Genomic DNA, 12,470 nt, shown 5'->3' with positions numbered 1-12,470 from the left:
ACAGGCAATTTTCGGTCCATTTTATTTCGCTTTACAAATTCAGTGGTTCAAATTCGACAGTAAATTCAACATTGATATCCAGGAACTGCAGGAAAAGCAGTAGATTACCGAGCAGAATCTCCATCTGCTGTTAATCCATCTCACCAGCAGGGGGTGAAAATGCATGCAAGCCCTAAAAATACGATGCATTTAAATGCAAGCACGTTTTTTTCAAGTAGTGCAATTCAACAGGCTTTTTATTTCAAAAACATTTGCCATTATTTTACTTCCATAGATAACCCACTAGTAATGACTCGAGTGTTACTACATCCTTCTAAAGGAACTACTAATTATTTGGATCCGTTTTCTAAAGTGAAAATCATGATAATTCCCTTATATTGACTGAAGTCATAAGATTTTGAATGGTAATTCCTTCCGATGGATTTGGTAACGCTTTAATCATAACTAGTGTGATCCCATGATCTTCACTTTAGATACTGATCCAAATTATTAGAAGGAAGTAGTCACACTCGAGTCATTACTAATGGGTTACCATTACCTTATATTACACATTATGCATTATTAATATTAATTATGAACCTGTATATAGGCTTGTAGTTATTAGTAGTCTTCAGTGAGGTATGAATAATAGTAGTTATTGATTGGCTAATACCAGGGTTCGTACAAAGTACTTGAATTTGATGTAAGTCCTGGAAAACCCTTGAAAACTGCAATGTTTATGAAAAAGGTACTTGAAAAGCGCTTGAATTATTGAAAGCCAATATATGTGAAATTAGTGTTTAATTTCATCGATAAACAATCTTTTCACACACAATGAACGCTGCAGTCCGTCTGATATTGATATAGAGGTATTTCGCATGGATATGAGTGTGATATTGCTCATAAATATTCAAGTATATGATGCAGCTTTTATTATTCACCTCAATCATATATTCATGGGAGAAAAAATCAGTTTGAATAAGGAAAGCGATATCTTTGTCATCTGACCAATAATATTTACTGTTTTTATGTTTATTTATATTGTTTGATAAGTGAGATCTCTGATTGTAGTCCTTGAAAACCAAAAAAGTATTTCTTAAAGTCCTGTAATTTCATTTTACAGGATCTGTCAAACCCTGTAATAGTTGAACTATCACATTCAACTGAGCGCTATTACTTACTAATTAGTTCCTTGTTAGTTAATAGTAGTTACTAGAGTGTTATTAGTGTGTTACTCATTTGTTCCTGTGTAGTTATTCATTAATGAAGGAACAGTTTTATTATGATTATGATTATGCAAGCATTCACACATTACAGTAGCAGCTCTAATGTCAGCGTGATGAACTGTCTGTGACATGCCACACTATATACTGTGCCTGTAATGTGTGTGTGTGTGTGTGTGTGTGTGTGTTCACAGTTTCTGTGGGGATTGTCTCCAGCCGTGTCTTCAGGTCACATCTCCGCTCTGTCCGCTCTGCCGAATGCCTTTCGATCCAAAGAAAGTGGAGAAATCCTCCAGCGTGGAGAAACAGCTCTCGTCGTATAAGGCACCGTGCCGGGGGTGCAGCAAGAAGGTTAGTACACAAATATCATGCGTGTGTGTATACAGTAGTCAACATTTGAAGTGGATCAAAAAAGTTCATCAAAGTTGTTCTATTTCTATATTCTATTTTTTGTCCAAAATTCACTTCTATCACAAAATATGGAACCTTGAGACCCAGAGCTTTCCGGCGATGTGAGTTTTGTCAAGATTAGAAAAGGTTTTGATTATAAAGTAGTTGGAATACATTTTGTAATATGAAACCTGACAACGCCCACTAGGGGAGGAGCCAGATAAAATAATTTAAAGTACCATTTCCATGGTAACAGTCCAATTTCAAAATGTTTTCCGCAGGATGGATTTTGAGTTTGTTAGGCCGTGTGTCCACCAGAGTGTGTTTTTTAGCCAGCTGAAAACGCTAGTCGCTCTGCTGAAAACTCTAGTCGCTCTGCTGAAAACTCTAGTCGCTCTGCTGAAAACGCTAGTCGCTCTGCTGGAAACGCTAGTCGCTCTGCTGGAAACGCTAGTCGCTCTGCTGAAAACGCTAGTCGCTCTGCTGTAAACGCTAGTCGCTCTGCTGAAAACGCTAGTCGCTCTGCTGAAAACGCTAGTCGCTCTGCTGAAAACGCTAGTCGCTCTGCTGGAAACGCTAGTCGCTCTGCTGAAAACGCTAGTCGCTCTGCTGGAAACGCTAGTCGCTCTGCTGAAAACGCTAGTCGCTCTGCTGTAAACGCTAGTCGCTCTGCTGAAAACGCTAGTCGCTCTGCTGAAAACGCTAGTCGCTCTGCTGTAAACGCTAGTCGCTCTGCTGAAAACGCTAGTCGCTCTGCTGAAAACGCTAGTCGCTCTGCTGGAAACGCTAGTCGCTCTGCTGAAAACGCTAGTCGCTCTGCTGAAAACGCTAGTCGCCCTGCTGAAAACGCTAGTCGCTCTGCTGAAAACGCTAGTCGCTCTGCTGAAAACTCTAGTCGCTCTGCTGTAAACGCTAGTCGCTCTGCTGAAAACGCTAGTCGCTCTGCTGAAAACGCTAGTCGCTCTGCTGAAAACGCTAGTCGCTCTGCTGAAAACTCTAGTCGCTCTGCTGAAAACGCTAGTCGCTCTGCTGAAAACGCTAGTCGCTCTGCTTAAAGCGCTAGTCGCTCTGCTGAAAACGCTAGTCGCTCTGCTTAAAGCGCTAGTCGCTCTGCCGTAAACGCTAGTCGCTCTGCCGAAAACGCTACTCGCTCTGCCGAAAACGCTACTCGCTCTGCTGTAAACGCTAGTCGCTCTGCTGTAAACACTAGTCGCTCTGCTGAAAACGCTAGTCGCTCTGCCGAAAACGCTACTCGCTCTGCTGTAAACGCTAGTCGCTCTGCTGTAAACACTAGTCGCTCTGCTGAAAACACTAGTCGCTCTGCTGAAAACACTAGTCGCTCTGCTGAAAACGCTAGTCGCTCTGCCGAAAACGCTAGTCGCTCTGCTGTAAACGCTAGTCGCTCTGCAGAAAACGCTAGTCGCTCTGCCGAAAACGTTACTCGCTCTGCTGTAAACGCTAGTCGCTCTGCTGAAAACGCTAGTCGCCCTGCTGAAAACGCTAGTCGCTCTGCTGTAAACGCTAGTCGCTCTGCAGAAAACGCTACTCGCTCTGCTGTAAACGCTAGTCGCTCTGCAGAAAACGCTAGTCGCTCTGCCGAAAACGCTACTCGCTCTGCTGTAAACGCTAGTCGCTCTGCAGAAAACTCTAGTCGCTCTGCTGAAAACGCTAGTCGCCCTGCTGAAAACGCTAGTCGCTCTGCTGAAAACGCTAGTCGCTCTGCTGAAAACGCTAGTCGCTCTGCTGGAAACGCTAGTCGCTCTGCTGAAAACTCTAGTCGCTCTGCTGAAAACTCTAGTCGCTCTGCTGTAAACGCTAGTCGCTCTGCTGAAAACGCTAGTCGCTCTGCTGAAAACGCTAGTCGCTCTGCTGGAAACGCTAGTCGCTCTGCTGTAAACGCTAGTCGCTCTGCTGAAAACGCTAGTCGCCCTGCTGAAAACGCTAGTCGCTCTGCTGAAAACGCTACTCGCTCTGCTGAAAACGCTACTCGCTCTGCTGAAAACGCTAGTCGCTCTGCTGGAAACGCTAGTCGCTCTGCTGGAAACGCTAGTCGCTCTGCTGTAAACGCTAGTCGCTCTGCTGAAAACTCTAGTCGCTCTGCTGAAAACTCTAGTCGCTCTGCTGTAAACGCTAGTCGCTCTGCTGAAAACGCTAGTCGCTCTGCTGAAAACGCTAGTCGCTCTGCTGGAAACGCTAGTCGCTCTGCTGAAAACGCTAGTCGCTCTGCTGGAAACGCTAGTCGCTCTGCTGAAAACGCTAGTCGCCCTGCTGAAAACGCTAGTCGCTCTGCTGAAAACGCTAGTCGCTCTGCTGGAAACGCTAGTCGCTCTGCTGAAAACTCTAGTCGCTCTGCTGTAAACGCTAGTCGCTCTGCTGAAAACGCTAGTCGCTCTGCTGAAAACGCTAGTCGCTCTGCTTAAAGCGCTAGTCGCTCTGCTTAAAACTCTAGTCGCTCTGCTGAAAACGCTAGTCGCTCTGCTGAAAACGCTAGTCGCTCTGCTGAAAACGCTAGTCGCTCTGCTGGAAACGCTAGTCGCTCTGCTGAAAACGCTAGTCGCTCTGCTGAAAACTCTAGTCGCTCTGCTGAAAACGCTAGTCGCTCTGCTGGAAACGCTAGTCGCTCTGCTGGAAACGCTAGTCGCTCTGCTGAAAACGCTAGTCGCTCTGCTGAAAACGCTAGTCGCTCTGCTGGAAACGCTAGTCGCTCTGCTGAAAACGCTAGTCGCCCTGCTGAAAACGCTAGTCGCTCTGCTGAAAACGCTAGTCGCTCTGCTGGAAACGCTAGTCGCTCTGCTGAAAACTCTAGTCGCTCTGCTGTAAACGCTAGTCGCTCTGCTGAAAACGCTAGTCGCTCTGCTGAAAACGCTAGTCGCTCTGCTGGAAACGCTAGTCGCTCTGCTGAAAACGCTAGTCGCCCTGCTGAAAACGCTAGTCGCTCTGCTGAAAACGCTAGTCGCTCTGCTGGAAACGCTAGTCGCTCTGCTGAAAACTCTAGTCGCTCTGCTGAAAACTCTAGTCGCTCTGCTGTAAACGCTAGTCGCTCTGCTGAAAACGCTAGTCGCTCTGCTGAAAACGCTAGTCGCTCTGCTGGAAACGCTAGTCGCTCTGCTGAAAACGCTAGTCGCTCTGCTGGAAACGCTAGTCGCTCTGCTGAAAACGCTAGTCGCCCTGCTGAAAACGCTAGTCGCTCTGCTGAAAACGCTAGTCGCTCTGCTGGAAACGCTAGTCGCTCTGCTGAAAACTCTAGTCACTCTGCTGAAAACTCTAGTCGCTCTGCTGAAAACTCTAGTCGCTCTGCTGAAAACGCTAGTCGCTCTGCTGAAAACGCTAGTCGCTCTGCTGGAAACGCTAGTCGCTCTGCTGGAAACGCTAGTCGCTCTGCTGAAAACGCTAGTCGCCCTGCTGAAAACGCTAGTCGCTCTGCTGAAAACGCTAGTCGCTCTGCTGGAAACGCTAGTCGCTCTGCTGAAAACGCTAGTCGCTCTGCTTAAAGCGCTAGTCGCTCTGCTGAAAACGCTAGTCGCTCTGCTGAAAGCGCTAGTCGCTCTGCTGAAAACGCTAGTCGCTCTGCTGAAAACGCTAGTCGCTCTGCTTAAAGCGCTAGTCGCTCTGCTTAAAGCGCTAGTCGCTCTGCTTAAAGCGCTAGTCGCTCTGCTTAAAGCGCTAGTCGCTCTGCTTAAAGCGCTAGTCGCTCTGCTGAAAACTCTAGTCGCTCTGCTGAAAACGCTAGTCGCTCTGCTGAAAACGCTAGTCGCTCTGCCGTAAACGCTAGTCGCTCTGCCGAAAACGCTACTCACTCTGCCGAAAACGCTACTCGCTCTGCTGTAAACGCTAGTCGCTCTGCTGTAAACGCTAGTCGCTCTGCTGAAAACGCTAGTCGCTCTGCCGAAAACGCTACTCGCTCTGCTGTAAACGCTAGTCGCTCTGCAGAAAACGCTAGTCGCTCTGCCGAAAACGCTACTCGCTCTGCTGTAAACGCTAGTCGCTCTGCAGAAAACGCTAGTCGCTCTGCCGAAAACGCTAGTCGCTCTGCTGAAAACGCTAGTCGCTCTGCTGAAAACGCTAGTCGCTCTGCTGAAAACGCTAGTCGCTCTGCTGAAAACGCTAGTCGCTCTGCTGAAAACGCTAGTCGCTCTGCTGTAAACGCTAGTCGCTCTGCCGAAAACGCTACTCACTCTGCCGAAAACGCTACTCGCTCTGCTGAAAACGCTAGTCGCTCTGCTGAAAACGCTTGTCGCTCTGCTGTAAACGCTAGTCGCTCTGCTGTAAACGCTACTCGCTCTGCCGAAAACGCTACTCGCTCTGCCGAAAACGCTACTCGCTCTGCTGTAAACGCTAGTCGCTCTGCAGAAAACGCTAGTCGCTCTGCCGAAAACGCTACTCGCTCTGCTGAAAACGCTAGTCGCTCTGCAGAAAACGCTAGTCGCTCTGCCGAAAACGCTACTCGCTCTGCTGAAAACGCTAGTCGCTCTGCAGAAAACGCTAGTCGCTCTGCAGAAAACGCTAGTCGCTCTGCAGAAAACGCTAGTCGCTCTGCCGAAAACGCTAGTCGCTCTGCTGAAAACGCTAGTCGCTCTGCCGAAAACGCTACTCGCTCTGCTGTAAACGCTAGTCGCTCTGCAGAAAACGCTAGTCGCTCTGCTGTAAACGCTAGTCGCTCTGCTGAAAACGCTAGTCACTCTGCTGAAAACGCTAGTCGCTCTGCCGAAAACGCTAGTCGCTCTGCCGAAAACGCTAGTCGCTCTGCCGAAAACGCTAGTCGCTCTGCCGAAAACGCTAGTCGCTCTGCAGAAAACGCTAGTCGCTCTGCAGAAAACGCTAGTCGCTCTGCTGAAAACGCTAGTCGCTCTGCTGAAAACGCTAGTCGCTCTGCCGAAAACGCTAGTCGCTCTGCCGAAAACGCTACTCGCTCTGCTTAAAGCGCTAGTCGCTCTGCCGGATATGCTGCATTTGGCAGCGCAGCATTTTTTCAGGTGAGACGCTTTGTTGCTATGATACAGAATATCCGCGGCACAGTTTTTGTTCGGTTAGTTTTAGGATCTCTTCTGGAATGTAACGGCTAGTTTTCGGGCAGGTTTTGAATAGCAATAGCGATTGGTTTTGTTATGCAAACCTGGCAACTCTAGTGCCGAAAGAGTGATACAAACAGCAAATCCTTCTCCATCGTTCTTGTTTTGCAACTTTGCATGCAATGGCAGATCCGCTGCTTCTTTTACCCTTCCGAGTGAATGTAATTATATAAAGTTGTATAAAAGCATTTACACCGCGCATGTCAAACCTGCTCATCGGAGGCTGAGTGTACGTTAACGTCTGGAACGTGGAAAATGACGTATTCTCGGACCTCGAGATGTCCTGAGCTTAGAGAGACCACTAAACCCTTTTTATTTGTTATGCAGGTTTTGTTATTCTCTTCTTTTTTTTTTTTGCTCACTGTTGATTTGACTCAGCAGTTTTGTAGATATTTTAGTTTTATCAAGTCAGCAAAACATGTTTGCTGGGTTTAAAAACATGACGAGCAAAGCCCACATTTGCACTCTACAGTACATTAGAAATTGCTTCTAAAATGCCCTTAAAGGGATAGTTCACTTAAAAATGAACATTCTCTCATTTATTTGATGGACCCCATTTACTTCCATAGGTTTTTTTTTTTTCTACTATGTTTTTTTTCCCCTTTTTTTTATTAATACAGGTTTGGAACAACTTGAGGAAGAGTAAATGATGACAGAATTTACATTTTGTTTGTTTTACTTTATTGTCTGTTTAGATTAGGGATGCCATTCGACAATCGAGGAGCAAAAGTCAAATATCGCTCGAAAAAAGAAACAAAAACACACATTCTCACAATGACAGAAAGGGAGGCTAATTTCATTTTTAGCAATTTGTCATCAAACAAACGGTTTATTAATTGAACAAGTCACATATCCTCGTTTTTTTTTACATAGTAGGCCTATAGCTAATTGGAAGAAGAAAAAACAACAAGCACGACAGTCCGTTTGTGCATCGCCAAACCAGATGCTCAAAATATAAGATAACCGCGGTAGGATATGTCAATGATTTTATGCGAACCTGCCTTGTTACCGGCACTAACCTACTTTTTAAACAAATTAGTTTCAATCAAACTATTCATAGCCTAACGCTTAATAGGCATATGTCATATTCTTGTTCAAAACGATTAGTGTCCTGGGAGGAGTCGCGAGCGTAGTAGGAGATTGCTAACTTTGCCAGGCATGGCATTATTCACACTCAACTTTATCATTGTTCATTTTTCTTAAACGAGTCCCACACGGAGCTTCATGGTTGGTCGCGGAGTTAACGGTCACGGGGTCACGGCAATGCTCTTCTGCTGTTTGTTTACACTACACAACGCAGGGAGCCTAGATCGCGCAGTTTTATTCATGTTAGCAACACCTGGTGTCCCCGACAGGAAAATACCCGCGATCTGTGACGGTAGGCGCGCCGCGGCGTCAATTATGTAGACCATCGGTTCCCAACAGGGGGGTCGCGGCCCACAAGGGGGCGTCAGTGAGCTCTGTGGGTCATATTTTGAAAAGTTTTGAGCAATGAGCATTAAATAAAAGTCCTTAACTTTTTTCTGTTCAAAATTTACAAAATTTATATAATGAGCGAGTTCATCATAAATCCATTTTCCAATCCGTGTTTTTGTCTTATCCTGAGCCACTGGTACTCCTATAATAAGTGTTTACATTGGGACTATTTTACACGGGTTCGGATGCGGAGTAGCCCAGGACCCGCGTGACTCGTCATAGACGTACACAGAGAGAAGTAGTTCCGGCTACAATGTTGTTCCGAAAGACGCATTGCTCTGTTAATAAACGCAAGTTTATTATCGCTCGCTATAGCGCCAAAAGCGTAAAAAATAAAGCCTCACAAATAACATGCAAGTATTGAGGCCCCAGACAGCAGTCGTTTATTAGCCTATATTCTTTATTTTTTGTGTGTGAATATTTTTGTTATTGCATTTCAAATAGGGCCAATTGATAGGCTACTCCTAGGCTTACGTTTTTTAAATTACAAAGGGCCTTCTGATGTTTTTGTTATTGTATTTTCGCTATTATTTGTGCATAAACGTATCTGGTTATAGTAAACATACCGTTTGTTTGAAAACAACATATTTTGTCATCCTTGCTGCAAGCTTACAAGAGCGAGAATATCATTAAATGTGAAGCGGGACCATAAAATATTTTCTTGGGAAAAAGGGGGTCTCAGACGATAAAAAGGTTGGGAACCACTGATTAGAACACGTTGGAATTGCGCGAAAATATAACGATATTCGAAAAAGCATTTTTATGATCGCATTTCTCACGCAGTTCGACTATTCGAAGACCGCGACTCATCCCTAGTTCAGATTTACTGGATCTTTAATCTTTAACACTAGCATAAAAAACAGACAACACTGTACAACCACGTAATTAAACACATGATTAAAGCAAATGAATACAATATGTGTCTGCATATATACACACATGTTTATGCACACACACACACGTTCATACGTAACTACCTCAATTGAAATTTGTATTTAAGGCAGTCGGTTTGTAAGTGACCTGTCCCTGTAATGAAGCTGTTATTTGCATGAAGCTGTTATTGGTATGAAGCTGTTATTTGCATGAAGCTGAAGGTCCTCACGCTGCTCTATCATGTCTCTGTGATTGTCTCAGGTCACGCTGGTCAAAATGCGGTCGCATATTTCATCGTGCACGAAGGTCCAGGAACAGATGGCCAACTGCCCGAAGTTCATGCCGGTGGTGCCGACCTCACAGCCCATTCCCAGGTGAGCCTCAGGGGTCATCACAGGCCGTGATCGGATCATGAGCCTCAGGGGTCATCACAGGCCGTGATCGGAGCATGAGCCTCAGCTGCCGGTTGCACCAGCTGTGCGGAAGTTACTTAGCCTCAGTGTTTCCTCTAGGATTTTTTCCAGCTGTGGTGGCAGGCCCATCTCCCCAGGGGTGTTCCCATGGGCCACGCCCCCTTGCCCCAGGTGTTTAAACCTCCCCTAAGTATTATAATTAGGGATGGGTATCGATTCAGATGTTACGATTCGATTTCAATTCGCAAGCTCTCAATTCGATTCAATTTCGATTCTCGATTAGACTCAATGAATATAGATTTAACACAAAACCTATATTTATAAAAAAAGAACAGTGAACATAAGTTTACGAGTGGTTAATTAATAAAAATAAATTAAGAGCCAGTATATTAAACTCTTATTATTTTAGGTACACTTGGGTACATTAAAACAGAACCCAACCATATATATCAAATGCATAGACAGGATTTTGATGCAAGATGAAAAATCAATTATTGAAAATGTCAGAACAGTCTCATGCCTTGATCAAACAGGATCAGGTTATTTTATGTTTAAGAGAAAACTAACATAAAATCTCACAGCATTAGAGTAACATGGAGGCTGCAAGCCTATGAAGTGTAGGAAAACTAATACTGGCTTTTGGGTGATATATAAATAAATATGGGAAAAAAAATCGATTCATAGCCTTTGAGAATCGATATTGAATTAACCACATTTTAAAAAACGATTAATCGAAAAATAGTTTTTCTAGTTGTAATATGAAAGGTTCAAATTTACAGCGGCAAAGCGATTATGCGCATCCCGTGCGCCGAATGATGCACTTGAAGCAACTCGAAGTCACAGCGTGCAGCGCGTCGCATTGAAAAGTTAAAAGCACAAAGCGAAGAGATATTTGATGCTTACTGTATTATATCTATGCAACAGTTTATTGAGCCTTTTCTTTTAACAGTTTTAAATTTCAGTTACAGTGCGCATGAAGAACAATTCATCATAGTGCTCTCTACTCCAGTGCTGTAATCTAACAGAACTAACGCAATAAACTCCAGCAAGATAAAGTCATTTTATGCGAACCATAGACCTTTATCTACAAATAAAGTATAATAATGTGAACATTGATCTTAGAGAGTGTCATCGTGTTACTCGTAACCGAATGTGATGCGCTGTTTGAATGCTGAATGGAGAATGACTGAGGAGAGATGAGTTTTCATTAACTTTAACTTAACGACTTAAATATACATTTTTACCTCACATTATGCTATCGAATGACTATGGAAGTCTTGGAATATAGTGCACGAAAACTGCAGGAGGATTTTTGGTGTGGCGGCCCACCACGGCAGAATGAATGTAGCGGAAACACTGAGCCTAGTTTTGATGTAAATGGACACTAAGAAGATACAACTTGTGCACTACTAAATATTTTTGCGTTGCGCCATTAAAGGGGTCATATAATGGAACATGCACTTTTACAAGTTGATTGCACTGAAGTGTGTGTTGGCAGTGCCTGTACACAACCATCACATAATGATAAAAATCCATCCAGTGTTTTTTTGTGACGTCACAAGCCCCTCCCACGATTGTTAATTGACCGCAGCGTTTTCAACACAGACCCGCCCTGAGCGAGCGGTCATCATAATCCGCCATTGTTGATGCGCTGGAGCAGAATGGCGATCGTGGTGAAATAAGTCTCGGGCTGAAATGCAGGGCTCTAGTTTTAAGGGATAACATGATTGACTACAGGGGGACTTTAAGTGTCAGTCAGGACAGACACTGGAATCGAAACTTTTCCGCTTGGTTCGGACGGTGTTAGAACAACGTTTTCTTTCTTTCTCCCTACATTAAAGCACAACCAATCCCACAATTCCCTCGAGCAAACACTGCCTTATGACTCATGCGTCTCTAAAGCACTCAATGCTCTTCGGGACGACAGTCAGAATGCTTTAAAATATGGATCCAGGACGTGTTTCATTCTTAAGAGATACTCGTAGACACACACACACACACACACACACACACACACACACACACACACACACACACACACACACACACACACACACTAGTGTAAGTATACTGAGATCTAGAGACGTCAAACTGATGTCTGAAGTTTTGCAGACAGGAACCCGATAAGTCTAATCGGAGGTGTGTGTGTGCGTGTGCGTGCGTGTGCGCGTGTGCGTGTGCGTGTGTGACGTGTGTGCGCGTGTGTGTGTGCGCGCGCGTGTGTGTGTGCGCACGCGTGTGTGTGTGCGCACGCGTGTGTGTGTGCGCACGCGTGTGTGTGTGCGCACGCGTGTGTGTGTGTGTGTGTGTGTGTGCTTCAAAGGAAAAGTAAAGAACGACAACGGGAAGAGGATAAGAATTAATTGGCTCTTCAAAGCAGAGCATATTGATGTATTCACACGGTGTGTGTGTGTGTGTGTGTGTGTGTGTGTGTGTGTGTTGCATCACGGATATTTCTCGTACTCTTTGTGGAAACATCACACAGATGTTGTAGAACTATGCCACCAATGCAGACCTTAATGCCACCCTACTTTAGTCAACAATAGCACATTTCTGTCTCAGTGAGTCAGTGCTTTAACTGTGTGTGTGTGTGTGTGTGTGTGTGTGTGTGTGTTTACACTTTACAATGAGGTTCAATCATTGGTTAACATTAGGTAACACTTTACAATAAGGTTCATTAGTTAATGTATTAACTAACATGAGTTAACAATGAGCAATACATTTGTTACAGTGTTTATTAATCTTTGTAAATGTTAATTAATAAAAATTCAGCTGTTCATTGTGTGTTCATGTTAGTTCACATTAACTAATGCTAACAAATACAACCTTTGATTTTAATAATGTATTAGTAAATGTTGAAATTAATATTAACTACAATTAATAAATGCTGTAGAAGTGTTGTTCATTTTTAGTTCATGTTAACTTCGGTAGTTAACTAATGTTAACTAATGAACCGTATTGTAAAGTGTTACTGGATAATAGTCGAAATGAACTGGGGAAACACAGGAACTTAAGTATACAATGCTAATGAACTGAAAGACTAACAG

The 12,470-nt window shown here is 44.2% G+C and overlaps 1 protein-coding gene across 4 annotated transcripts in view; it reads left to right on the top strand.

Moving 5' to 3' along the window:
• rnf166 (ring finger protein 166) overlaps positions 1-12,470 on the top strand; it is a 36,036-nt gene that overhangs the window by 11,240 nt on the left and 12,326 nt on the right. For all 4 annotated transcript variants that reach the window (XM_079589574.1, XM_079589573.1, XM_079589572.1 and 1 more), the window contains exons 2-3: positions 1,397-1,553; positions 9,272-9,384. In XM_079589574.1, coding sequence (XP_079445700.1) covers positions 1,397-1,553; positions 9,272-9,384 — 270 coding nt within the window. The remainder of the gene's footprint in view (positions 1-1,396; positions 1,554-9,271; positions 9,385-12,470) is intronic.

This window comes from Phoxinus phoxinus (genome assembly GCF_949152265.1).
Source record: "Phoxinus phoxinus genome assembly, chromosome: 2".
NCBI classification, from domain to species: domain Eukaryota; kingdom Metazoa; phylum Chordata; class Actinopteri; order Cypriniformes; family Leuciscidae; genus Phoxinus; species Phoxinus phoxinus.
The sequence above is the reverse complement of the archived record's forward strand: the minus strand, read 5'-3'. Positions and strand labels throughout refer to the sequence as shown.